Source organism: Lissotriton vulgaris, chromosome 1_1 (genome assembly GCF_964263255.1).
Source record: "Lissotriton vulgaris chromosome 1_1, aLisVul1.2, whole genome shotgun sequence".
In the NCBI taxonomy this organism is placed as follows: domain Eukaryota; kingdom Metazoa; phylum Chordata; class Amphibia; order Caudata; family Salamandridae; genus Lissotriton; species Lissotriton vulgaris.
Genome location: NC_141685.1, coordinates 438,979,528 through 439,005,936, shown reverse-complemented (window position 1 = coordinate 439,005,936; position 26,409 = coordinate 438,979,528). Strand labels below are relative to the sequence as shown.

At 43.5% G+C, this 26,409-nt stretch overlaps 1 protein-coding gene across 1 annotated transcript in view; it reads left to right on the top strand.

Annotated features, from left to right (window-relative positions):
- LOC147747319 (FRAS1-related extracellular matrix protein 1-like) overlaps nt 1–26,409 on the top strand; it is a 1,022,199-nt gene that overhangs the window by 321,427 nt on the left and 674,363 nt on the right. The window contains exon 16 of the mRNA XM_086953165.1: nt 6,177–6,371. Within this exon, the coding sequence (XP_086809291.1) occupies nt 6,177–6,371 (195 nt within the window). The remainder of the gene's footprint in view (nt 1–6,176; nt 6,372–26,409) is intronic.

Below are 26,409 nucleotides of genomic sequence, written 5' to 3'. Positions count from 1 at the left end.
ACCAAACAACTATCTTTAAGATAGTCAACTCCTTCACCAATCCCACATCCCTTAAACAAGAGATGCCCCATCACAGTCCCTCTGTGACCACAAGGCGGACTATTTTGAACAGAAGGTCCAGTCACTACAACAAGACTTCCCAGTACCCCCCGTCTCCCCACTAACGCAAACATCAAGTTAGGAAACAAAAGACTATCCCTACGAGCTTTTCAAGCTATTAGCCTAGACCAAACTCACCATGCCATCCTTGCTGTAAAATCAGGTTCACCATTTGACCCTTGCCTCCCTTAATCATACATGCCATGATAGATACTGTTAATCCAGTCATCAACAACATAATAAATGCCTCTCTGTAACTAGCTGAAGTTCCCAATGTATGGAAACTTGTAGCATTCAAACCGCTCCAAAAGAAACAACTTGCCGATCCCTCCACTATCACCAATCTTCGACCCATCTCCCTACTCCCATATCTAACTAAGATCACTGAAAAATTAGTTAACTCCCAGCTCATGACTTACCTGGAAGTAGCAAATATCTTACACCCCAATCAATCAGGATTCCCCCCTTCTGCACTCCATGGAATCAGCCCTCCTGTATACTGCTGAATCCCTTAAAGCCGTCCTTGACCAGGAAAAGAATGCTGTGTTGATCTTATTAGAACTATCTGCTACCTTTGAAACAGTTCTCACATGTCATTCTCTTGGGCTGTCTCAAATCCCAAAGTATCGCTCATCTCGCCCTAGCATAACTAAAATCGTTTCTTCAAAACCGTAGACAAGCCATCACCCTTGGTCAATACCAGTCAGCAGAAAAGCCTCTGCTCTCTGGGGTCCATCCTGAGCCCAGTACTTTTTAATGTCTATATGGCCCCACTGATCAGTCTGATAACATCCTTCAACATTGAGACCATCTCATATGCGGACGACACGCAGCTAATCCTGGTCTTAGATAAAGATACCACACGGGCGGCAGAAAATCTCCGTCAATGCCTCACAGGTGTCTTTCACTGGATGAAAGTCAACCACCTAAAATGTAATTCAGTAAAACAGAAATCACACCATTGGGGAAAGGGAATATGTTTTCTACTAGTCTATGGTAGCCTTCTGACACCCCTCCTCCCCCCAACACAGTAACAGTAGCCAGGAATCTGGGGGTCAAATTTGACTCATCACTATCCTTCCACCAGCAAATCTTAGCAGGGGCTGGTACTTGCTTCTACTTGATATAATCACTTAAAAAGTTCTTTGATTTACTTCCCAGTATAGCGAGACAGGCAATCACAGTAGCACTAATAACATCCAGACTGGACTACTGCAACAGCCTCCATGCAGGAGCAAACAAGTCTGTCATACATAAACTAGAGATGGTACAACATGCAGCAACCCGACTAGTACCAAGATGGCCCAGGAGGTCATCAGCAGCTGCTGCACTGGCAACAGTAACACACTGCACCCCATGCAAAGGGATGCATTTGTTATGTTATGCTAAAATGAATTTGTAGAGCGCATCTATCACTCCAAGGAGCATTATGGCGCTAAGCGGATCACTTTGACAGACAGGGTAAATTAGGTTAGAGAGATGGTATTAGATGAGCCCTCTGCATAGTGCTTCTGAGGCCGTAAAAATCCAAGTTTTCAGGGCCTTCTTGAAAAAGTGTTTCTAATTAGATGAGGTGAATTTTGTTGGGAAGTTGGTTCCAGGCCTTGGATCCAAGCACTGCAAATGACTTCCTCCCTTTAGAGACACATCGTGGAGTGGTGTGGCTCACTGGTTAGAGGCAGCAGACCCGGAAGCAGAGGACAGCCCGGGACCAGGGTTCAATTCCCGACGCTGCAGGGTCGTGAACCAGGGTCAGCGGACTCGATAATTCTCGCCTCTGTGCCTACTCTAACCAGGGATCACACTCGGCAACTCTGGGCATTAGCTTGCCTCATCTCCACAACGGCCCCCCACAAACGCAGGGGATGCCTGGTTTCACCTTTGAGATACCCAGGAGGGAACATCTCACAGGGAAAGCCAGGACGGGTTCCCCAGCGGTCTATAGGGCCAGGACGCCTCCGGGTAGCAGTGCGCTTTACAAGACACACACATTTACATTTCAACCTGCGCCCTTTGTGATAGCAGAGGCTTATTATTTTATTTTTTCCACAATTATGTGTGCATGGGTGACATATTAGTGTATCTCTCCTCCACTAAATATAATCACTGCACACAGCCGTGCTACAAGTAGGTGAGAGGTTTGGTGGCCTGTATTGATTTTTCTTTGACTATACCTATGGCTAACAGGGCTGGAATGGTGGTAGCTGGCACCGGGCGTTTTCCCGGTTACAGGGGGACGGTTTTGCAGCTGTACTGCAATATCAGCACCCTAAAACAAAATGTCAAAAGCAGCAGCAGTGTTGCAGTGTTTCCCACCAGTGCCCTACCCTCTCTGCCCCCCTCCCCTAGAGACCAGTCTAACTTAATTGCCAGGGCTGGTTTGCATTCTCAGTCCAGCCCTGATGGCTAATCTAAACCTGAGTTTTGCTCAGCATGTGACTTGAGTTTATTTTTGGATCATTTTCTTTTGTTAGGACACTCTCTCATAAACAATGCACAGTTGAATCATACAACCATACATAATCCTATAAATGGATATGGAGGTAAGTCTATGGCAGATAAAATTAACACAGTGCATCTGACTGTAAGGAAGTTGGGGGAAAGAGAAATAAACTGAAAGGCCAAATGAGCATTGCATTGGGGAAAGTGATGAAAGTTAAGAGGGGCATGCTCGTGGATGCATTTAAAGGTGATGAAAATAAATGAGAACATTCAAGGACCAACAAAGAGAAGTCAAATAGACAGTAGTTATTAGTAGTAGATGGGGGATGAGGTGAACTTAGTGGTAAAACCTGGAGCAGCAAGAGAGTAGGCAGGGAGTCCAATGCAGAGGGAAGTGTTGAGCAAGGCAATCACAATTAGGCAGCCTGGGACAGTGCCAATAGAAGAACATAAATAACAGAAGAAGGAAAGGGAGATCCGAGACAGAGTTGTGCTAAAAATTCCTTGATTAGAGACAGAAATGCCTGGATCAACTATGTTGAAAACCTCAGATATAAGAATGAGACGAATAATGAAAGAAAATGTAGTTTGTTATGCTGTGACAATGTTGTAGAATTAACAACTGAAAAAAAAACATTATCCACGAAGTGAGCACAATGAAACTCAGACTGAAGTAGCAAAAAAGAGAGCATTAACATACAAATATGAAGATAATTGATTAAGGGTGACTTGCTCAAAGTGTACAGGGATAGGACACATGCTATAGAATTCTTTAAAACACAAGAAAATCCCAGTAACAAAGGAGAGGTCAAAAAGAGAACCAGAAAGGGCAGTAAAAAAGGATCTACATATAAAATGGGCGAGGGAAAAGCGGCAGTGGAATTGGCTTCATTCACCAAAGCCAGAAAATGAGAGACAGCAGCCGAGGGCATGGAAAGGAAAGAGTAGTCAATGTAGGCGAGGAGTGTGAACAACATAGGGAAGATATTGTCAGCTCATAGGTAAAGAAAGTGGTTGAGACTGAGGCAGTGGAAGTAGCAATAAATGCATGGAGTGCGAGGTAACTGATGTGATTAAAGAGAGAGAAAATGCCAAAGATGGGGAAAAAGAGGGATAAATATGTGTTAAAAGTACTATCTATGAATAAGTGCTACACTATAACAAGAGTAGATACAGTAAAGGGTCTCAGGGTTCCTGGACAGGTGTTATTTCTCCCCCTCTTCACTCAGTCTTTTGCATAGGATTTTCATGAAAGTGAGAATGCCAGCAAAAGGTAAATCTGAGGAGGTTTACAAGGCAAAATGAAAGACATAAAAAGATCCGTTGTAGAGGGGATATTTCATATCAACATGTTTGGAAGGTATGTGATGAGTTGCTGTGGATGATGGTCTTCTTCTAAGGGCAGAAAAGTTGGTACCTCTGGTTGGTTTGAGGTGTATGTTGAATAAGGTGGCTCATGAGGGACACTTGGGAGCCATCTTCACCAAACGAGGGTTAAGACCAACATTGTGGTGGTCTTCAATGTACAAGGAAGTTGATAATTTTATTGGAGAGTGTGTCTTATGTGTTAAATCAGAAAAAGGTTTGGAAGTACGGAAACCTCCTTTGCAGCTTATTTATTGCCCAACTAGAGCCTGGGAGAGTTTGGGTATTTATATGGTAGATCCTTTCAATAAGTTACCAAGTCAATTTCATTTTGCGTTGCTGGCGGTTGATCTGTAATCCAAATTGCCAGAGGTAAAGTTTGTGGCAGAACCAAATGCAAAGGCGGTAAATGAGTTTTTGAAAGAAGTTTTTTTTCGGGATCAATATCCACAATTTCTTATTTCCGATAATGGTGTTCAAGAAGTGGGCAGCTTTCTGAAATTTGGTAATGTTTAACATTTAAAGACATACTGTATCATCTACAAAGTAATGGTCAAGTCAAACATGAACCGGGTGCTAGTGCATGTGTGCTCAGTGGGCGGTATACACCTGTTACAACGCATTTTTTACTCCGCACTACCATTACAACGCGACTTTTACAACGCATACCATTACAACGCATTGCGCTGGGGGGCGCTCTAGGATAGGGAATAAGTATAATTTACTATCCAACACCTTCCCTAGGGTCCACGGGGACTGGAGTTAGAATAGTAAATTATACTTACCACTATCCAGCACCTCAAAGCGCTATGCGTTTTAATGGTATGCGTTGTAATGGTCGGGTTGTAATGGTAGGTAGTTGTAATGGTATGCGTTGTAACGTCATACATCCTCAGTGGGCCCTTACCAACAGATGTGTTGTGATCAATGTGTTGCAGTCTGTGTTATGGTTTTACCACACCAGTCCTTATTCATCTACCCACGTATCTCCATTTGAGCTGTTGAGGGGTAGAGAATCTGCCACCAAGGTTTGTCCAAGTTAGATGAGTAGATGGGTGAAAGTTGAACTGGAATTAGTGATTGTGATGCAAGGGTCAAAAGGAACGTGACTTTAGCTAAATAAAAACAGAAAAGGTATCTGACAATAGAAACTGGGTAAGGGATGTCACAATTTGCGTTCTTGATATGGTGCATACAAAGAAAGGTGGATATGTGAGGAAGGGTGGGAAAAGGTTCAGTGGACTGTTTGTGATGGACAAAGTGTGCGGCAATGCGATCAGAGTCATTGGTTCTATGTAGCAAGAGCAAGAGTAGTCAAGGTGGAATGTAGTCAAGGTGGAATGTAGCAAGAGTAGTCAAGTCCAAGGAAGAAGCCAGCTCAGGAAGTGTGGGTGTGCCCAATCATAACTGTGGAAGGAGAGCAAGGAACAGGGAAGTATCTGAGGAATCCACGGCACTTGAATTAAGTGTTGTGAACAAGGGCACTTTGTGCAATACCAAGGGGCTGGGAAATTCAAATCTTGAGGTTTGCAGGAGCAGTCGAGGTAGACATCCTCCTCATTGGATCAGGAAGTAGCATGAGGTTCATGATCCATTTGTTTTGGTTTATATGGCGTTTCTTTGGAATATTGATCATTTCTTGTAATTTTTTTTAATGCTGCTGGGCTTTTAAAATACTGCTGTACATTGGTTTATTTGCTTTTTATTTTTTTTGTTAGAATTGTTTATAATGCTGATGTAAACTGCTGTTTAATTATTCATTTATCTTTACTATTACTTTTTTCGGTTGTGTTTTGTTACTATGTTTCCCAAGGGAAAAAGTAATGTAATGTTTATGACCCAGTTTGGTTTGATTAGCATTGTTGTGATGTCCTGTATAGAATCTTTATATGCACTACCTGAAATACTGTGAGAGGATCCTATGTCAGTTGGGGCGAGAAGCTGTTGGTAGATGCACAACATATCTCACGTGGCAGCTCTATACAATTAAAAAAGCAGCTACTCACTCAAATATATGTAACTTGCTCATCTGTAGTGAGACAGTTACTATACACTGACAACAATTGTTTGGAAAACACTGAAAAGATTAACATAATTTCAATTCTAGAGATGTGTTCATTGTACTGTTGCCTTATAGTGCCATGCATTTCACCTTTCCGCTTTACTACTTTCTTTGTTCAATACTCCAAGAAGAAGGTTAAATATTGTCAGGATTTAGAAGTGAACAATAATTTGGAGCCAATGCTGTGTTCTGCACTTTCCTTCCACAGGAGGTGAAATAGGACACAGTCCTTGCACCGACACAGTGACTTTAATTGTCTCCGATGGGGAGGCGGGCACTGTTGACAGCTGTTGCATCGATGGACCACCCCCTCCTCCAGTGCCCCTACATGCTAATCTCCCAGTGTACGATCTCAACATCACTGTCCTTCCAGTGAACAACCAACATCCAGTCATTACGATCGGTAAGTCCCAATGACAATTGGCACTAATCCTAGCAGAGCTTTGGATCTTGCAGAGCTGATCTGTGCGTACCAATCTGAGTATGGAACCTTTTGCACTAACTGTTCGGCTGTATGGCATTTGTATGTGGTGCATCTAAGACTAGAGTGGTTGTGCAGCACGCTTTCATTGTCCGAATGGTTACAGGCTAGACTCTATACACCTAGCCAAACTAGTATTATTGGCAGACTGGAGCTGGCTTTGATGGCCAGAACAGTGGGCAATTGAAAAGTTATAGTTAAGTCAGTTATGCCTTAGAAAATGAAATGTGTCTGTGTGTTATAGTCGCATATAGAAACAGTCATCGACAAAGTCAATTGGACGAGGTATGTGTTTCTGATTTTTAAAAAGTATTGTTAATACTGAAGATGGCATGAATTCTCATTCACATGCAAGAAAAAAACAGTTAGATACCTTCTGAAGAAAATGTCTGCTGACGCAAATAAAATAATAAATCAGCTGAACTAAATGTCTGAGGACAAACATTCTTCATGCGCAAGGAAAAACTAAATTAACACTGAGGCATCAGATATAAAACATCTGCAGACACAAATTGGTGAACCTAAAGCTTTCTGAGCTTGTCAAGGTGCAGTGTTACTCACCTGTCCCATCATTCTAGGCTGATTTGCTGTAAAAAAAAAAACAGAAAAGGAGATGCTAATCGGGGTGCAGTAGCTGATGAGGATGGTCCAAAGGGCAGGAGCAAGTAAGATCTAGAGGTTTAGGCTGAGTACACAGCGGAGAAAAGTACTAGAGGTTCCTGTAACTCATCTAATTTTGTGTAGCATAATCATGTGGAATTACCCAAAAATTATGCAATATTACCTGGAATTATGCAAGAACAGTAATTCTTCTTTTGGTGCTATTTTCTTAGAACACAAATGCCCCCTTATGTCCAAAATGAATGCAAGAATGTATTTTCCTCTACAAAATAATACTCAATGCAACTGAATATGAATAGCGAGCGTGCGCAACTGCTCACGCTCGCTAAATTTGCACTTGAACTAGTATTTTTCACTAATTTACTCCCAGCATTTAGCTCTAGTTTCCTGGTGCAAAATGCAGTCTCATGTCCTAAATTGATGCGAGAATGTATTTTGTGCTAAGAAAATATCGCTAAATGCAATTGAGCATGAACAGTAAAGCAAGCAGCTGCTTAAGCTCCCTAAATGAGCTCTTGCTGTAGCATTTTTCCCCCCTGAATTACTTTTAATTATGCAAGCTGGCATAATCATGGAATTATCATTAATTCTGTGCATAAGAGTAAAGGGGAATTGCAAAAATTAACCAAGGAAGTGGGACTGTGGGCTTTATTGAAGTCCAGCCTAGATGCCCAAATGAAGTCAAACAAACTAGGTATGCAGTTCCTAACAGCGCAACGGGAGGACGGTCAGCTAAGTGAGGGAATGTCCTCACTTATTGGTGGGAGGAAAGGGGGATTCCTCCTTTCGGAATTAGGGCCCTCACACACCCAGCCAGCTGGGGATCATGCTTCATCATAGGGCTTGCTCCTTGTCAGGTTGGCGCTGCAATACCTGATGGGCTCCTTATGAGGGGCTCTTTGGTGGAGATCTTTTATTCAATGCCATTTGGTGCTGTGGGTCTGAGGGGCCTAAAGGTGTCGATGTGTGGAATAAGGGTCAATGGACCGTGCAAGGATTAAAACAGGGGATGAAAGTCTAGACAGAACAATTTTAATGCACGGTCCATTGAGCCTCACTCCACACAACTACACCTTTAGGCCCCACACACCCTCGGCACCAAACAGCAGTCTTAATCTCACATAACCATTTCTCATACTCTAAACTGGATCATAAGTACCACGGAGGCCACAATATAATCTCCAATTAGCCACCCTCTCTCCCTACATACGTAGGTCTAAAGACACACGCCTGTGTCTCTGTAGTCTGACCCATCCTCACGTGAATCCATCTGCAGTTAATCACAGCATTAAATGCCTGTGCTGTTGTCTACTCAACTCAAGTATAAGGCCAAAATTACGGAATAATTATCAAAGCAGCCATAGCTGTCAGCCACTTCAAGTACCCATTAAACCTGCACTGCCAGGCTCTGAAGGAAACCATAGGCTGTGCATAGCTGGCACAGCAGGAATAAACATGCACATCATATGCATTTGCTGGAGTATACCAAAATTGCAACCATGGCTGTCATTACCTATCTAATATTATTGGATATATTAAACAAGATAACATTTTTTTTTAAAGTCTGCTTTTTAGTGGTAATTGTGTACAGTTTAATATTCTCACATTCCTCTACAAAACTTTAGCTGAGTGGACATTACATGATTTAACACCTAGGAAGAACTACACATTCACAGCTGTGGTGAGCTATACAACCACTGAAGCATAGCTTGGATTCTGTATGTTTTCATTGTAAGAACATCTATATGTTTACAGTGGCATCCAGTCACTACCCCTCGTGCAACCACCCACTCATAGAATCTCCCTAACCAGACCCTCCAGAAGCAAATAGAAGGAAGCCACAAAGAGGACTTCATCTTTTCACTAACTTCAAATCCATACCAACACCCATTACATGCGGTTGTCAAGAACGTGTTCTTGTAAAGGTTTGTTGAATAACCTCTGAATTGCCTGAAGAAAGAGTTACTCCTCCCTGTAGACATGGAGCTACCTCATACTTAGTACTACAGGTGAAAGGTATCACGTAACTCCCTAAGAGGGCCTCAACAATGAGCAAAAAAGCAATAGCGATAAAAACATCCTTGGGAATCTTGTAGCTCAAGATTGTAGATGGAAATTAATGTAGAGAAACAGGCCTCGAGAAATGTACTCGCTATGGCGAGTCAGATTTTATCATGGCGAGCTATTTTTAGAGCCTACTCACCCATTTTGGCGCGCTGACAAATAACAACTGTTCTGTTCACTCACAAAGTGAATGAGCAGTAAAGATGCCTTTAAATCATGTTTTTTGTCTTGTCACATTTAGTCTGCATTCAGAGGCAAAGTTCAGAATTCAGTCTGTCTTCCTACATTTGCTTTTCTTTCTCTTACTGTGAAGTTAGGGGTTTTGTAAAGTGAAATGTGCAACAATCGTGCTGCGCAAAGCATGTAAATGAAAGGCTGTAAGATGTCAGGCTTTTTTCTAGCAAAACATTGAAATAGCTAATAAGTGAACTGTACAAACATTTCAAAATATATTTCAGTAGTTATGAAGGCACCTTTTTTGTATTTCTGAGTGGTTAAAAAATATTTTTATAGGATGAAAACAAATCAGAACACTTTACCCGGTGATATGCAAATGCTAAATATTTTGCTGAACCCAATTTCCAAACATTGTTTGCACGCTCTATAGTATTATCAGTAAAACTGCATTTTAGTGGGCTAGTTTGTGGAAATGAGTCGTCTGTAAATGACAGTGCATGACCACATCATGCTTTAGTAATATATTTATTAAAACTGAGTTTAAAAAAAATTTGCACTGAAAAAATATTCCTGCCCCACACTTATGACAATGCTATTAGTGAACTAATGGGCAGGTCAGGGGTCTTGTGTATCCTATAAGAGGGCACAATTATTATTACACATGGAGGAAACGTTTAGTCTATTGAATAAAAAAATAAGCATTTACAATGCAACGGTTTCGCCTTTGCAAAAGTTAGAGCTTTTGGCATTTTAAATGACAAAATTTTTATTTATGTGTTGGTTTTGAAAACAGATAAATAAATGGCATTGTCATTTACAATGCCAATAGCTTAATCTCTCGCAAATGCCACACACAGAGCCCCCCCCGCACACACCCACACAGAGCCCCCCCACACACTGCGAGCCCCCCCCCACACACCCACACAGAGCCCCCCCCCAACATTGGGTGCTCACCAGCATACATGTGTAATATAATGCGAATATTTAGAAGAGGGTGTGTTGTAATGTTTGCCCTCTTAATTTTCTAAAACACGTCAGGCGTCGAAGTATGTGTGCAGGTTTATCAGTTAAATAAATGTGGAAACAATTTTACAACCACATTTATCCCCGAAATATACAGTAAATATGGATAAATAATTATAACAATGGCCCAAACATAATTATGGATAAATACAGACGGAAATGTTAAAAAACAAATGCCATAAAACCGGAGCCTTCATTATACTCCCAAAAAACTAAAGCACATTTCAGTTACAGTACATAACTCACCAACCCCAGTACAGACATATCCCTCACAATCCCGAGTACATACACTGGCACAATTGCACGCACACACACTCAAATCACAGCCCTCCGTAAACTAAAATCACAACACTATAATAATATTATTCCAATAATAAAACCACACACCCCTTCCACATCTCTCATGATTCCTATAAATATACCCTATGTGATGTGACCGGCAGCTACAGCCCCAGTAGAAGTGCCACAGTCCCGTGTTCAGCCTCATCCCTTCACAGACCCCTCCAGTGAACCACAGTCCCCAGTACATGCGTCAGAGTGGGAAGTACACACCTCTCGTACGTCAGTAATCCCATCACAGGCCTCATCCATCACAACCCCCAGTATATCCCAGAGTCCTGAGTACCTCCACATGTATCTCAACACAGAGCCCATCACAGCCCTCTTCCCCCATAAAAGCAAGAGAGTTTCCAAGTGCCTGTTCTATCACAGCTCTACATGACATCACCGACAACTTCAGCTCACCAGAACCCCAGTACATGTTACGTCATACCGGTGTATCCCATCACAGACCACTTCAGCCTACGATGGCCCCCAGAGCAAGCGTCAGTCTGAACCAAGACGTTATACCCAAGGTTTCAGCAGAAAACCGCAGGTTGAAAGGAGAGGACTTAAGACCCACTCTATGGATATGGTTAGCAATTTACATGTGCTGTCAAAACCCAGACAGGCACTGTGTGAATGGAGCGAGGTGCGATGCACAGAGACAAAGAAACGAAGATAGGTGGCAGGTAGCGTGCTGGGCATGTGGTTGAAAATGAGTATATACAGCACTAGTTAGAATATTCTGAAAAGTACAGACTAGTGGAAGGAAACGTGGGACACACCTGAACCTCTGCAAATAGATAATTAAAAGATGCTCATTGTTTTACGAGGAAAAAAGACCAGTAACTCATATGGCAGGGCAAGTTAAGAAACCTCAGTATCGGTAAGAGTATTGATAATTTAAGGAGGTGCCCAGCTCTAACATTCACACTCTTCTTAGTTTAGTTTTACAGAGATACTCATGATGGGGCATAGTCAAAAGTAACTTTAAGAGTATGTAAAGTAGTATTCATCTAGGACACTTTCATGTACTTTAACAGGCCTTTGTGACTTGGCCCCAAAGTATCTACAAATGGAATAAAAGTGAGAATATTCGAGGGATATTTATAAGCAATAAGCGTAAACAGAAAAGATTGTGCTCTCTTCGCACTTTTCGTAAGTGTGAGTTGGCCATTTTTGGGCGATTCTCGAACGCATGACATAGAACGTAAAAGAATACTATAGCAGTACTACTGCCAGTACCCTAAAACGTTTGTGAATCGGCCTCGATGTAGTAAACCAGAATGATCGTAACATATAATTGCACCACGTGGTTTCTCGACGCTTTCCGAGTCGAAGCCTGCCCTTTCCCAGTTATGGAGTACATCCCCTCAGTACTGCCTGGGGAATAAAATCACGAATTATGCCAACAGCATGGAAACTCCCACCCAGTGTAAAGGAATTAAACCCGACAGTGTGGTGCATGTTACACATAGTCAGCCAGGACAGAAGGAGGCCAACAGCGCATGAGGTAAGAGGCAGGCTGTGCAGCTTCCCAAAGCCAGGGGATGCATTAACGCAGGAGCAGCTGGAACTATATCAAATGGCACAAGGAACGCCGCATGCCATTGTCAAGAATGCGATCTGTTCACTGTGTAAATGGGGAAAATGTAAACCAAACCTGTATTCATTTGCACAAAGAAAACCTAGAAGTAATTTCAGGTTCTTTTTTGCAGCATAGAAGGCAGTGATGCACCATGCACTCTAATACACCGTAGTTTGATAACGGACAAAGCTTGCTAACGGCCGCTTAAGCCTCCGCTCTGTGGAAAGTCCACTCCGGCGCCTCACTGTGCGTAGGCTGGAAGCACTGCTGCCTCGGGTGAAGGGGCTTGCGAACAAGGATGAGACTTGACGACACCGGCCGAGAAAAAAAACAAGCAATAAAATATCCTACAAATAATTTTGTTTTCCTGCAGGAGCGCAGGAACAAATGGATCGCTGACGGCAGGAGGGGGCGGGAGGGAGGAGGCACGGACAGTGGGCGGGAGGGAGGAGGCACGGACAACAGGAGGGAGGGCGGGGGATAAATAAATGGCTGACGGCGGGATAACGGCGAGAGGAGTGGGCGGGAGGGAGGAGGCAGGACAGTGGGCGGGAGGCAGGACAGTGGGCGGGCGGGAGGGAGAACTTCGAGAAGGCATGGACAACGGGACGCAAGAGGGAGGATGTGGGGGGCGGGACTTAAAAAAAGACACGGAAACGCCCCCGAATCGCGTTCCGACGGGGAAAGAATGATTGACAGCCACTCTCTTCCAATGGCTGGCCTCCATTTATGGAGCTAGCCAATGGAAGACAGAGGCGGAACAAAGCCCCATACTGTCTCTAACATTAGATTTCGCCCTGGGCGGAGCACTGCTTCACAGTGCTACGGCCAGGCCGAAACCTAAAAAGGAGTTGTTGTACAGCAGAAACGCTGAACTCATATAGTTGAAGATTCTAATATTCTGATAATGTAGAAAAGGGAAGCTCTATAAAATAAAATAGTTGCCCAGGACCACACAATTTGAGACCAGTATTTGTCTCAAGTACATTACAAGTTAGATCGAGTAGATTATTCAAGTTACTAGACTTGCAGGTCTAATAACATATTTATGATTTTTCAAGGCCTGGGAAGAATTGCAAGGCACCAAACTCTCCATGATATTAGACAAAGGGTAGCACCACAAAAGAAGGATTCATTAGAATTCAATCAGAATCTGCAGATAAAAAGAATCAAAAATCAGGGGTAGAAAATTGTAGCAAATGGCCAGTAAATAAAATGAAAAATAAGGGAACAAATGTGTTGTGATGCATCCATCACTTGTAGAATGCTCTTTATATAAGATTAAACAGGAACTGCCAACATAGGAGAAACCCTGCTTCCCTCTTCAATTGGGAACCTTGAAAAGGTTTCCCTGAGTACACCAGCATCTTGGAAAAGATAGACTATAAGGCTTTTCCATGTATCCTTCCTGAAACTCCTGGTGTTAATTAGACATACAAATACTTTGCTGCTGCCCTTTCCACCATACACCTCAAGGAACACCCCAAATGTAACAGTGTGAAAAGGTAGTGTGCTATGTACAGGGGGCGCGCCTAAACATGCGCTGAACATGGTGCTCAACCACACGATACCCTGCCGTGCATGAAGAATGCAGCCTGCATGCCTGTAACTTCTAGTAAGATCTTAACACAACAAACATTCTCTATATGGATGTAATGCCATGCCCAATTCTGAGGTTTGTCAGGGTGTTGTTGGAGGAACTAATATATTAGCAGTGCAGCACAGACAGTGGAAAGAACTTCCAAATAACACTCACTACAAGAATAACAAGTGGATCAGAAATTTAAGACAGCCACGAAATTTTCAAGAATGAAAAAATTATTAGACCTTGTACTCTGAGCTTGAACCAAACTGATGGATGCTTAGCTGAAACTCAATGATATGGGTAAGGAATTTATGGCTTCTGTTGAGAGAAGTGAAAAACTGGGTGATTCTTCCAAGTACAAAGCAATTATTTGTTTTTTCCAATACAGTGACTCACTGATAATCTGCGAACCCTCACACACGCAAGTGACTGACGCCACAGAAATGTTTCTTCAGTGACAGCCACTCACATGCATCTAGCCTGCAACGTTCAATGGAGAAAAAAACTGGCATGAAATAAGGGTGATTTTTCAAAAATATGATTCTAGAATTATTTTCCAATGCAAAGATATTTTGGGGGTAGTTAAGAAATCTTTATCAATAACTCTTTGAAGCCCCCGAACAGCATCCTAATCATTACCTAAATATTTGTTGAATGGATTCACACCATCCCAAGACCTATTTTGCGATCGTTCTTTCACTCAAGTAAGGTGACATTTCCTTTAGACAATTCTTATGGGGCTTAAAATGGGAAAACGATTGTCTATTGACACTTTGCCCCCCTTGGCAAGTCACCAAAGTCAGTGTGATTATTTAAATGCTACAGGGATGTGTCTGTGGTCGGCACGTATCAGTGCTGCATATGCTGCAGTCTCAGAGGAGTGTACATGGACACGTGTCCAAATGCTCGTTGAGTGTGTTTTGCATCAGTGTGTGAATTGTGCGCGAAAGTGTTTGGTCATCCTTGCCGTCCTTTATCCTATTTCCACACGTACATTTTAATTGATTTGCTCTGAACTGAGTTTTGCTGTTACTTTGTTTAAAATGTTATATTATTTAAAAGGTTGGAATGTTTAAGACCCACCCATGTTCCAAGAGACCTGCATGCATGTAAGCATTTTGTGAAATTTGTTCCGCGTTTTGGCCTATTTCACTTTCTATGTTATGTTCGAGAGCCAGTGTTAACTTTAGAGCATGCATTTTAAACTATTATATAAAATCCTTTAACAGTGTGCATTAACTTTAACCTGTACTAGCGCATTTGGTTCAGAGGTGATTCGGAATTTGATTGACTTGGGTAACAACATGTTTTATCCCTTTTAAACGATTTTTCGTTTCTTTATGGAGAGTGCGAGCCACCTTTACCTGTATTGGGACTGTCATGCTGGCAATGCCAGCAAAAGATGTGTATTCATAGATGTACACCACAGAAAATAGAGGGTAAGATTGTTAACTAGCCATCATTATAAAAGACTTGAGTATTCTCTCAAAGTCCTTCAGTTGAAGGGACATGCTGATTCTCATCCGAAATCTGAAACAGTGAAAGACCCCATTGGAGGTTAGCCAGGGCATAATGTCATTCCCATATTCTAACCGTAGCCCCGCATATGACATCAGAGATTTAATTAGAAATCATATCAGCTTTGTGACTTAAGAACCACGCACATTACATTGCAGGGGCATTACAAACTACTTCGGTTTCACCCGAATGTTATGCCTAAGGTGCATCAGAGACAATTCTAATTTGCAGCCCAACTGTCAAAATGTTATCATTTATTAAATTAACAAAAATACTATTTTCTTAATCCTGTTTGATTGATTTCAGGGTCGGCTTTGATTCTTTCAAAAGCTCTGCATGAACTGCTAGAAATATATGCGATCACTCACTATAAGGAGAACGACTTCAGCCAGTAACTTCACAGTGAAATGTTTTTGTTTCCATGACTGCTAATGACTTCCTGGGAGGCTATTTTCACAAACCCAGCATGAGAGGGGTCGGGAGAGCCCTGAACTCCGGTCCGACAAAGAGTCCTAGAAAGGTTCAACTGGTGCGGAAGAGTACACCAAGTCAACAGTAAGGATGCTCCAGTCGATCTGTGCGTCCGAGACTGTCAGCAAAATAATTTAAACTGCACATTGCACTGAGTAAAATAAGAAAATGTCAACTTGATGGTGTTATAAAAAAAAACTGACTACACCCTTAATAAATGCTGACACAAGCTGAAAATATCGAACGATTATGTTTTTTACTTTTGGTTCTATGTCGCGCTTTACTTTGTTGGGTTTATTTTGCCAAATAGCCTTAAATTGGCACATACAAACAAAAAGCATTGGCAACGCCAAAAGGTCTGGCTTGAATTTTATGTTCTGACTAAAACATGAAGAAAAAAAACTGCTGTGGTGAAACACAAATAATAATTTATATTTATATTACTTCATGCCACTTTTATGCATTTTCTAACCAGTGTGTATAGCACATGGTACTATTTCCCAATTTAAAATTACCTAATTTACTCAGCTATAAAAGATAGAATGCTGAGTCTGCCTTATTGGGAATTCAACTCGTGACCTGCAGATCACCAAGCAGTGTACGTGGCGAGCATTTTACTGACTCCGCAGTAAGAAAATAAATTAATTATTATTTTGCAGGTTTTGGCTCATTAAGGTGAGATGTGTATTTTCCAAATCCTTTTATGTATAAGCATCTTTTTAGTTAAGTCCACACTATACATTTAACTTTTATCACAATGTATTTATGCCCACTTCTGACCACTGACCAGCAGATCGTAAAAATCATCCTGTTTCAATTTCAAGTAATTACCCTGCTTTCAATGACTAGAAACTAGATATTGTACCTATAAAGCGAGTAAATGTTAATCACTCAAACAAACATAAGTGCCTTACTTGCCATTATCTGCGATACAAGTATCTGATAATGGGACCCAGCTGACCACAACAACCTCCTTCCCCGACTGGAAACAACATTTGACTAAAATCGATCTTACTTCTAAAGTTTTGATAAGTCTTTTCAAACTTCACACGTCAGGTACAATTCTGTCATTTCATAACATCATTTTGGACTAGTTTCCCAGGTCTTTCTTTTACCCTCGTCCCCAACTCCATCAGAAGTTTAGGAATCATCTTCAACACTTAATTATCTTTCTCGATTCTATGACAAAATGTGTGTGTTTTGCACAGCCTTAAAATAATTCCTCTAATTCAAACTAAAGGCAAATCACATGTTATTTAAGTGGCCCTCACACGCATGGACTACTGCAGAGGAGTCTGAGAGGTACTCCGCGCCTAAACTTTGAGTAATCGCCAAAGACAAAACTTAGCAGCTCAATTTTCCTATGGCTGGAAACACTAAGACTAAGTTCAGAATCACTTCCTGGATACCCACCAAGAAAAGGACTTGCTTCAAAATACTCTGACTGGAGCACAAGGCCTTCCATGGTTCAGCCTTGAGCAATTTCTTTATTGGTGTATGCAGTCAAGCAAACGTCACATGGCCAGTGTTTAATTTTGGCCTTCTACAAAGTGTGCAAACTGGTTTCTTCGAACTCTGACCTTCTCAAATGTTTATGGGATTCTAAATTCACCATCTTTGCCAAATATTTACCTATGACCGGTTTGGATTAATAAATAAGTGGCAGTTGGAGCAGGTGAAAATATCTGAGTTAATAAGAAGTCAAAAACCCACAGCTGTTCTGTCCTGAAGAAATGTCTTTTTCAGGTGGGGTTGTAAAATAAATGTGGCAACATTCAAAAAATGAAACCCGATATAAATAATGTAACTCTTTTCAAAAGGCAAAATACACATTGTTAAATAGCTCAGTCGCACACATAAATGCCTGGTAAAGAAATTCCTGTGTAATCTTCTTAGAGCAGGTTGTTTTCTGTATCTTGCATGACTGTTCGTGTTGAATACCTGTGCAGTACTCTTTGTATTGACTTTTTCAGATAGAAAGCCACGCTCTAACTGCGACATACAGTGTTCACGCTGTATTTGAAGCAGATGCATTACCTGACTGAGCTATCTTAATGGGTTTGTAATTTTTGACCTGATATAAGACACTGAAGTAACTAAAGAATCTTTCCGGAATTGCATCTGTGACTTGCACCTCACACAAGCTTTCACATGTAATCCCATTGCCAGTACAATTTTTTTCATCAAGCATTTTTTTTTTGCATTCCGTTAGAAATTGGGTTTATGGTTGGCTGGGGTATGCACCTAAGCCAGGTAGACTCCACCACTCTAGGCAGGGTAAGAGAGTTACAGACACAAGATAACCCCTGCTCATCCCCTTGGTAGCTTGGCAGAGCAGTCAGGCTTATCCTAGAGGCAATGTGTAAAGCTTTTGAGCAACACTCACACAAATCACTTGGCCACTAGTCATTTGTCACAACATTACGTTTGGTGCCATAATGCAATTCTTATCAGTTAAACCAATTAGGCTTTTAAAAATTGCATGTCATAAACATCATCCTGAAAACATTTAGGCATAACATCCCAGTGAGAGCTATAAAGCAACCACTTATAGGTTGCACCTGTCATAAACATAATGGGCACATTACTGCACATATTGAGTGGCTCTTGCAGTAAGGCCCAGCTTTAAATGGTCTTCCTCTCCCATTCAGGGATCCTCTAACCTTATAGAGCAGGGGCCTCTGTTGTGGTCTTCCCCGAAATGCCTGCCAAACAATGACCCAAAAAGTGAGTGGCAGCTGCCCACGACACCAGGCGCAGCCGCCGAGACAAACTGCAGCGGGTGCTCCTCCTGGGCTCACCTAGTAATGACCAGAGGAGCAAAGCAAAGCCCCCAAAGTTGAACAAAGCCCCAGCTGCCTGCGATTGCGCAGTGCAGCTGCTGTTAACCAGAACATGTAGGAGACCTCGGTCTCAAGCATTCAACCCCCAAACAGGCCTGCCCGGCCTGCATAGTGAGCACGGTGCCCCAGGCAAAACAAAACAACTCTTCTGGAAGCCATCCTTCAGGTCTCCAAGGCGTGTGATGCGAAGCGCCAGCTCCTGCCAGAGGAGCACGGCCCAGGGGTCCTGTGCGGCTTGTGCAGCATAGCTCTGGCTCCTGATCCTTTGGCAGTGCTGGTTCGCACCAGGGATTCGATTGTGTACTTTAGCCTTCCTGGCTGAGGCTCTTTCTACAAAGCAAAGGGCCACTTCAACAGGGATCCTGCTGCATGGCTAATTGGCATCTGGGCACACTGTGTACATAAGAAGCGCTTCTCACAGGCTATTCTTGGTTTGGCCCTAGAAATGACAGGTGCACCCTAAGTGCTCCACGCGCTCGAAGCACTGCGCTCAGAACAGTCCAGTCCTCTGCCTGCTCCAGCCAGGAGCAGCAATTTCAGGCCGTCCCTCCCCCCACACACCAGGGGCAGCTCTCCTCACACAGCTTTCAGCACTCCTTCCAAGCAGGTTTTCCCTTGAGATCCAGTAAGGATCTTTCATGAATTCTTTTGTATCCCTGAGAATTCCAACAAGAGGCCAGCACAAACAAGCCCTTGGAGATTCTTTACTAGCAGGATACCACAGCAGGGCAAAACGAGTCAATCCTTTTCCTTCACCACAAACAGAAGCGGCAACTGCAGGCCAACCCACCCATTCATATACAAAAGGCAGCACTCCTCACACAGTCCTTCCGCTCGTCTTCTCAGCAGGGTCCTCTTATTCCTTGAAATAATCTAAAGTCCTGGAGGTTTTAGTTCTAGTTCTTATACCCCATTTTGTCATTGTTTTCTTTGCTGTAAGGGTCTCTGAACCCAGTCCAAACCATCCTTTCCTCCTGGTGCAGCATGACCACACTGCGTAGAGACATCATTGTGAAAAGGATACACAGCCTATTCAGGTGCAAGTGAAACTCCTTCCACCACTCTAAATGCAGACTAGATCGAATCAGCCAGCGATGAGTCATCCAGTCAAGGCAGGGCACAACTCAACCCCCCCCCAGTGACTGTCTAAAGTGAATGCACATCCCCAGCTCCTGTCACTCAAACACCAGACAGAGACTACACGGCCAGAGGCACACAGGATCGTAAAGTAAGAAAATGCCCACTTTCTAAAAGTGGCATTTTCAAATAAAGAATTTAAAAATCACCTTTACCAAAGGTGCATTCTGAGTTCAGAGAGCCTAAACTGCATTTCTGTAGCTTCATATTACAAAGCAACTCCCATGTGAGCCTATGGGAGAGATAGCCTTTCAAAAGTGAAAAACTAAATAGCCAGTATTTCACTATCGGGACAAGTCACACACACCAGTACATGTCCTACCTTTCACATACACTGCACCCTGTCCGTGGGGGCACCTTAGAGGTGCCTTACTTGTAAGGAAAGGGAAGGTTAGTGTCTGGCAAGTGGGTGCACTTGCCAGGGCAACAGTCTGTTTAAAACTACACGCGCAGACACTACAGTGGTAGGTGAGAGACACATGTACAGGGCTACTCATGTGGGTGTCACACCCAGTGCTGCAAGCCCACTGGTAGCATTTGATTTACAGGCCCTGGCACACACTTTGCACTTTACTAGGAACTTACCAGTAAATAAAATATGCCAATCATGGATAACCAATAATATCATAATTTATACAGAGAACATATGCGCTTCGGCACTGATCAGCAGTGGTAAAGTGTCCAGAATCCTATAGCCAACGAAAAATAGGAGGCAAAAGGCCAAAGGTTTGGGCATAACCCCGTCCAAAAGGGCCAGGTCTAACACATTCTGTTACTAGTAGTCAATTCAACCGCTATTGGACATATCAAAATAGTTTTTGCATATCTACTCAGGTAAAGGCAATTTAACAACTCTTCTTAAAAACAGTTATTTACAGTTGTTGCAATAATCTTCTGAGCTCTGTTACAGGATTTTGACCTTGCCGGCTGCGTGTTACACACAGACCTCAAAACCAGGAGCATTAACATTCTGAGTTGTGTTATTACAGCATTTATCAGCGGATGTACATGCAAGTTGCAAATAGTGGGTGCACATTGTATACCTGTTTTGAAACCAGCCTTTCATATAAGGTAGGTTGAAAATAATCTGCTGAATTGATATTAATTAGGCAGGTCTCTATTTGTGGCCCTCTGAGAGCGGTTACGAAGAAAGGGATAGTGCAAGTTCCAGCAGACTACCAACCCTGCAGTGATATTCCAAAATAGGAAAATAAAATGTAAGTAGCAGGTGTACTTTAAAGGTAATAGTTTTGCAGCGTGAATCCTTTTCTGGATTCACATGCTGTGCATCATTGAGCCATCTAGTGATTCGCTTAGGAATAGCCATTGTTTTCTTGTTTTTTGTGTGTTTTTCTTCTGTTTTGGGCATTGTCGACCACAATTTGGTGCCAGGTACGTCTCCTGTGTGATGTCGGACGGCACCCCGTTGGTCGTTGTAAGTGGTAGCCATCTTCAGATTCTGTTTTCCGGCATTGGGTCTGAAAGCAATACGGGAGGTTCCGAAAAAAAAATTGAAAAACCCCCCAAAAAGAAAGACAAGGACAAGATTTCAATTAAACTCCATCGTCCATCGACACCGATACTGGAGAGGGGGACAGAACTATGAGAACAACACAATAATACAACAAGGGTCGACAAATGAGGAGGTAAGGGCAATGGAAAATACCCCCTGCAAGTTCTGTCCGAGTGCCACCACAAGTTCGCCCAGGGTGATCCACACAATATGTGGAACTTCTGCCTGCCCAAAGACCACAAAGGCCTGCGCGGTGTTCCACCCGAAAACATTCAGGACACACCGAAAGGAGAGGGAAGCCCACCACACAACGATGTCACTGACTTCGAAGGGCCTAGGCCTTTCCAGTGATGAAGACGATAAAGAAGTCCCGGCAGAATCGATGCACGAAGGCTCAGACATCGAGATTCTAGAGGACGACTTCAAAAATCAAACCCCACAAGCAATTGGATAAGGCTGAGAAGAAAACGGAGAAGGTAAGACACCATAAACATCCGTCGGAACCGAAGGGCCACAACAACAAGGCGCAGCCAAAGGCAGCCCTGACACCGAAGAAAAAGGTGATCGAGAGCCAGCCGCGATTGAAAGAACCCCACGGAACACTACCAAGGGAGACCGTTGAGGGAAAAGTGCACAAGGCACCAAAGACGAGGGTCGAACATGAAACCCCAAAGGGAAGCGCAACGCCTTCGAAAGAACAGGCAAGTGTAAGCACAAAACAAATGTCTACGGCCTCAGACACCAAGAGAGTCCTCGAGGTCGAGAAGAAAAAGCAAGGCCTCGAAACCGAAATGGTAATGCTTCTCCAAAAGAAGAAGGATTTCGACGCCTCGCTGAAGGACTTCCAAATCCCGAAGATCCCAGCTGCTGAAAAAGAAAAAGTCGACGCAGATGGGGTGGAAGACACCGAAGGGGAGGAAGAGGAGAATATCAAGTCTCCACCAACCCCAGAACCTCATGAGGAAGATCCCGAATAATACATAGACGCTCCAGAAGAAGATGATGAATCTGAGGATTTCGAGGATACATGGAATGACCTCGAAACCGAAATCCCCAAAGAGGAAATTTCCTGCTATCCCTCGAAGGCTTCTCCACCAGATGATTTAGCCTTCTACAACAGACTGGTTAAAAGGGCAGAATACGAAAAAGGCGACATATGTTTCCTTTTGGAAACATTAGCCACAGTCAATAAGGGAACTCAATACTTGCCAATGCTGCCAAGCATTGTAGATCAAGGCAAGTAGGCCTTTAAAGAACCAGCCTCAAGCAAAGGAGTTACACCCAGGGTCGAGAAGAAGTACAAAACCTCCTCCAAGGACCCAAAATATATTCAGGGGAACACTGGAGAAGTGTGGCTCACCGGTTAGAGGAGGCAGACCCGGACACAGAGGTCAGACCCGGGACCAGGGTTCAATCCCCGAAGCGGCAGGGTCTTAAGCTCAAAATGTCCACGGACTCGATAATTCTCGCCTCGGTGCCTACTCGAATCATGGGTTCAAACTCTGCAACTCTGGGCAATAGCTTGCTTAATCTCCACTACGGCCCCACCACGATGGGATGCCTGGCTTTCACCTTAGAGATGCCCAGTAGGGGTTATCTCGCAGGAAAAAGCCAGGACGGGTTCCCAAAGCAAGCGCCTTGAGACCTTACGCTGAAAGGCGCTATATAAGAACGTATGATTTACGATTTATATTTATTTACTGTACCTGACTCCATCATCATTACCACTGCCAGGAGAAGAGCAAATACCATCTCTAACAGTGGACCACCACCAGAAAAGGAAAGCAAACAAAAGGATATGGTGGGCAGGAAGATGGAGAAGGAGGCAGAGACGCAGTGGCGCATTGCGAACCCTAATGCCCTACTAAACAGAGACGGACACCAGCAATGGGATGAGATCGAAGAACTCATCAACAAAATCTCAGAGGAGGACAAAAAGAGAGGTAAATCTCTTGTCCAGGAAGGCAGAAACATCGCTAACACATGCCTTATCTGCCCTGGATGCAGCAGACACTGCCAGCAGGCAAATGTGCACAGGTACAACCTTGAGAAGACATTCCTGGCTAAGAAGTTCTGGTTTTAAACAAGAGGTTCAAACATCCATCATTTACAGACCTTTCACAGGGGGGGGGCACTATTTGCAAAGGAGGTGGACGAATCACTCCAACAAATAGAAAAGGATAACAGGACTGCAAGAGCAATGGGAGCTCTACAGCAAAGAGGAACCTTCAAAAGAGTTGGGTTTAACAGCAGAAAACCCACAGGAAGAGGAGCATTTGCACGGGGGCAGCAAATGTCACACCACCAAAAAGGACAGGGAAGTGGCCAGCAAACAAGCCAGCAAACAGGATACTAAGGTTGGCAGCAACAGCCCAAGCTGCCCTTTCGCGGTAGATGCAGAGGCAGAGGCCAGAGCTCAAGAGGAAGAGGAAATGGCTCTAATTGACTTTGTCACAGACAGGGACCCACACACAACACCAGTGGGAGGACGGATTGCACAATACCATCATCAGTGGAGAAAAATCACCACAGACAAATGGATTTTAAATCTGGTAAAATATGGATATTGCATAAAACGAACCAAAACACCACCTGCAAACCCACCAAAGAAAAAGAAGTTCCTCAAATCAAAACTTAAACAGTTAAATGCAGAAATCAAAGACCTTCTTCAAAAACAAGCAATCAAATTGGTTTCAAGAGAAACACTCTGGAAAGGAAATTACTCACTGTATTTCCTAGTTCCGAAACAGGATTTATCACAAAGACCAATCCTGGACCTAAGGTTCATAAACAAATTCATTTTAACACAACACTTAAAAACGACTCTACATGAAAGAACAACTCCCACAACTCCAAAAAGGGGATTACAAGGCAACAATAGACCTCAAGGACGCCTATTTGCACATACAGATGAACAAAAAACATGGAAATAATCTCAGGTTTCTGCACAACGGAACCCACAACCAGTACAAGGTACTTCCATTCGGGATACAATCGGCACCATGTGTTTTTACCAAGTGGCTAGCTGCAGTCAAAGCCCACCGGAGAAGGGAGGGAATGCATGTCTATCCTTACCTGGACTGACTCATAAAGGCAACGATAAAGCAAAGATGTCTGAGCCACGTTCAAACAGCAATTCACACACTGCAGGAGCTAGGATTCTCCATAAATCACAAAACATCCTCAACAGTTCCAGAAAAAGAAAAGATTTTCCTAGGTGCAAGAAAAAATTTAAGGAATGCACGGGCATGCCCGATGCAAAACAGGATACAAGCTATCAAACAGGAAACTGCCCTCTACCAGAGGGGGCAATCTCTGACAGTGAGGAGAGTCATGAAACTCATGGGCATAATGGCATCATACATCCCACTCAACCCTCATGCCCCTCTACATATGCTCCCATTCCAACAATGGCTCACCAACAACTGGTCACAAGCCATAGGGAGTTAGGAGAATCTAGTGGTTGTTACGCACAAGCTGCAGGCAGAAACACAATGGTGGGCTTCCAACAACATAGCACATTGGAGACATTTCAAATACCCACATCCTTCTGTGACGAAAACAGACACATCCCTTAATGGATGGGGAGCACACTTCAATAAACTGAAAGTAAGAGGCCAATAAAACAAACACGATTCGATAAATCACATCAATTACTTGGAAATGAAAACAGTATTCCTAGCATTGAAGGCGTTCCAGAAACACATTCAAAGGAGAACTGTCCAGATTCAAATGGACAACACCACCACAATGTTCTTGCTCAACAAACAGGGAGGTACAAATTAATTTCTGCTAAGAAAATTAGCACAACAGATCTGACATTGGCTAAAACCTCAAGGTATCAATCTACAAACAATACACCTACCAGGAATATTCAACACAATAGCTGACTGTTGGACCCGGCCTTTTTGGCAAGTTCACCCCAAGATTTTTTGCTTTTTCCTAGTCTGTTTCTGGAACCTGGTGGTGGTGATTTTAGGCCTCTGCGCACTTTTTCACTGTGGTACAGTGTAAAGTGCTTGAGCTCTCTGTGTATGTGTGGTGAGTGACCTGCCCTCCCATAGGAATGAATGGGGAATATGTATGCCCATGGTAGTTCCTGATGTGTGGGGAGTGCAGGGGTGAGTTTGATATGTACGAACTCGTGAGACTGAATGCTGCGAAATGGTATATGCGGCATGATTGTGTCTAGTCTAGAAGTGCCACTTTTAGAAGTTGGCATATTTGTGTAATTTGTGTCTGGCGTGTGATTGGCTGGTGAGCCTGGGTCAGGAGTGCCTGGGCCTGCTTGTGGATGGACTGTCTGGTTTGAGGGTGACAGGGATTGGAGAGCCCAGGAGGTTGTCTGAGTCAGCCCATGGATGAAAGGCAGCATCTGCTGCCAGGGAAGTGGGAGGAGATGGCACCTGATAGTGAAGGGCTGTGCCTGCCAAACCACAATGCTGGCTCCACCCCCCGCTGGGCGACTGTCACCTCTCTCCCTGATACTGACAGGACTTCCCTATAACCCGTTCTAGCTGGTTCTCACACTGCCTACACAAAGACTTCAAAGACTTTTCTGTGTATAAGAAGGGGCTGTGTCCCCTTCCAATTTGTTCTTGTTTCTGACTTGAATCTACCAGGGGCAGGCGCTGCCCAGCCCCTGGATGCCTGGAGGACTTCTGGGGGACCCCTCTGCCTTGCTGGGCTGATGGGGGGACTTTGCTTTGCCCTGGGATCCTGTGGACCTTCTCCCTATCCCCTGGAGGACTTTTCTGGTCAATAGCGCTTAGGAGTGCTTTATTTGTCTTTCCTAGCGCTTGGGAGCGCTCTGCCTATTTTCTAGTGCTTTGGAGCGCTTTATTGCCCCCAAGCGCTGGAGAGCGCTTTATTTGTACTTACAGCGCTAGGAGCACTGTACTTTGCCCCAAGCGCTTAATAGCGCTTTTATCGTTACATTTTTTTATTGAGGGTGCCACCCCTCGGATCGTGATTCCCCGCCTGCCTGCCTAAGCGGGGCCGCTGCACTGCCCGCAGCAACCCGGAAGTGGTTGGCCGGCCGGCCAATTCTAGCGTGACCGGCCAGAAGTCCCGCCCCCGCCTGGGGACGCGTGGAGCTG